This window comes from Mus pahari, chromosome 15 (genome assembly GCF_900095145.1).
Source record: "Mus pahari chromosome 15, PAHARI_EIJ_v1.1, whole genome shotgun sequence".
Classification (NCBI taxonomy): Eukaryota; Metazoa; Chordata; class Mammalia; order Rodentia; family Muridae; genus Mus; species Mus pahari.
Window position 1 is genome coordinate 47,095,202 of NC_034604.1, and position 1,251 is coordinate 47,096,452.

The window sequence follows — 1,251 nt, forward strand, 5'->3', positions numbered from 1 at the left end:
TGTGTGTGTGTGTGTGTGTGTGTGTGTGTGTGTGTGTGTGTGTTCATAGCAGCTTAGATAACTCTGACTGTTGTGCTAAGTGAATAAAATCAGATAAAAAGAGCAAAATGCTCATAGTATCCGAGCTTATATGCTCAGGGCCAAAATAAGGCATTATTGTTAATTTATTGGGGTTAAGTATATTCAAAAATAATCAACTTTGTACTAGCAAATATATTTTAGAGTATGTAAGTTAGTCCTTGATAGAGTAATTTCATTCATTCATTGTTTACAGCGCTAGGGATCAAACTCAAGGCCTTGTATACACTAGGTGGGCTCTCTACCACAAAGCTCAACAGAATGGTTTTCAATAGAACTAATTAGAATCATATAGATGAATGCGAGCAAAAAATTCCCCACGGATACAGAGCTAAAAACCACAAAGCATGAATGTAACAGGTCTTATGTTTATATTTCAGGTAAGACAAGCCAGTCACAAAAGCCAAAATTCAAGTATCTTCCCATGGTAAAAATTACAATCCTTGTGATATTTGCTAAACTTCAGTGATCTCGAATTTCTTTCTTTTTGTCTTCTTAAAATCTAGAATGGCCAGCTGGAGTGTGTTCGCTGGATGGTGAGTGAGACAGAAGCCATTGCAGAATTGAGTTGTTCCAAGGATTTCCCAAGCCTTATTCATTACGCAGGTTGCTATGGGCAGGTATGGATCTTCTAAGTATCTTCTCTTACATGCCTACTTATTTTTTATTATTAGGTCATCAAAATCCAAACATAACATCATAAATAAGTTCAATGGTTTTTATGAACATTGATATTTATTATAATATTTTAATAAAGACATGCTCGAAACAACCTAGATATCTCAAGGCACAAATAGTGAAGGTAGCTGTATTCATATAGTAGAATTTTGTATGAGGAAGTGTTAATTACTCCATGCTAACAAAAATATATAATGTAAAACTTTCACTGTAATTTGGTACCAACTTTAAATTTTGTAGGAAAAGAAATAGAAAGTAAGACTAGGAAAAAAAAAAAAAAAGAGCCCAAAGTAGTTCCAGTCATTTTTGTAAATAATGGAACTACAATTGGCTCTTTAATGATTTTCAATTTGGTATTTTTCTCCAGCAAGATTTTGCTGAAAGGACCCTGATATTGCTGTCTCTTGTGAGGCTATGCCAGTGCCTGGCAAACACAGAAGTGGATGCTCACAGTCAGCTATTGGATGGAACACAGGGCCCCCAATGGAGGAGCTA

General features: G+C 35.2%; 1 protein-coding gene across 5 annotated transcripts in view; it reads left to right on the plus strand.

Annotated features, from left to right (window-relative positions):
* Sncaip (synuclein alpha interacting protein) overlaps positions 1 to 1,251 on the plus strand; it is a 144,057-nt gene that overhangs the window by 112,735 nt on the left and 30,071 nt on the right. For all 5 annotated transcript variants that reach the window (XM_021214509.2, XM_021214513.2, XM_021214510.1 and 2 more), the window contains exon 6: positions 585 to 698. In XM_021214509.2, coding sequence (XP_021070168.1) covers positions 585 to 698 — 114 coding nt within the window. The remainder of the gene's footprint in view (positions 1 to 584; positions 699 to 1,251) is intronic.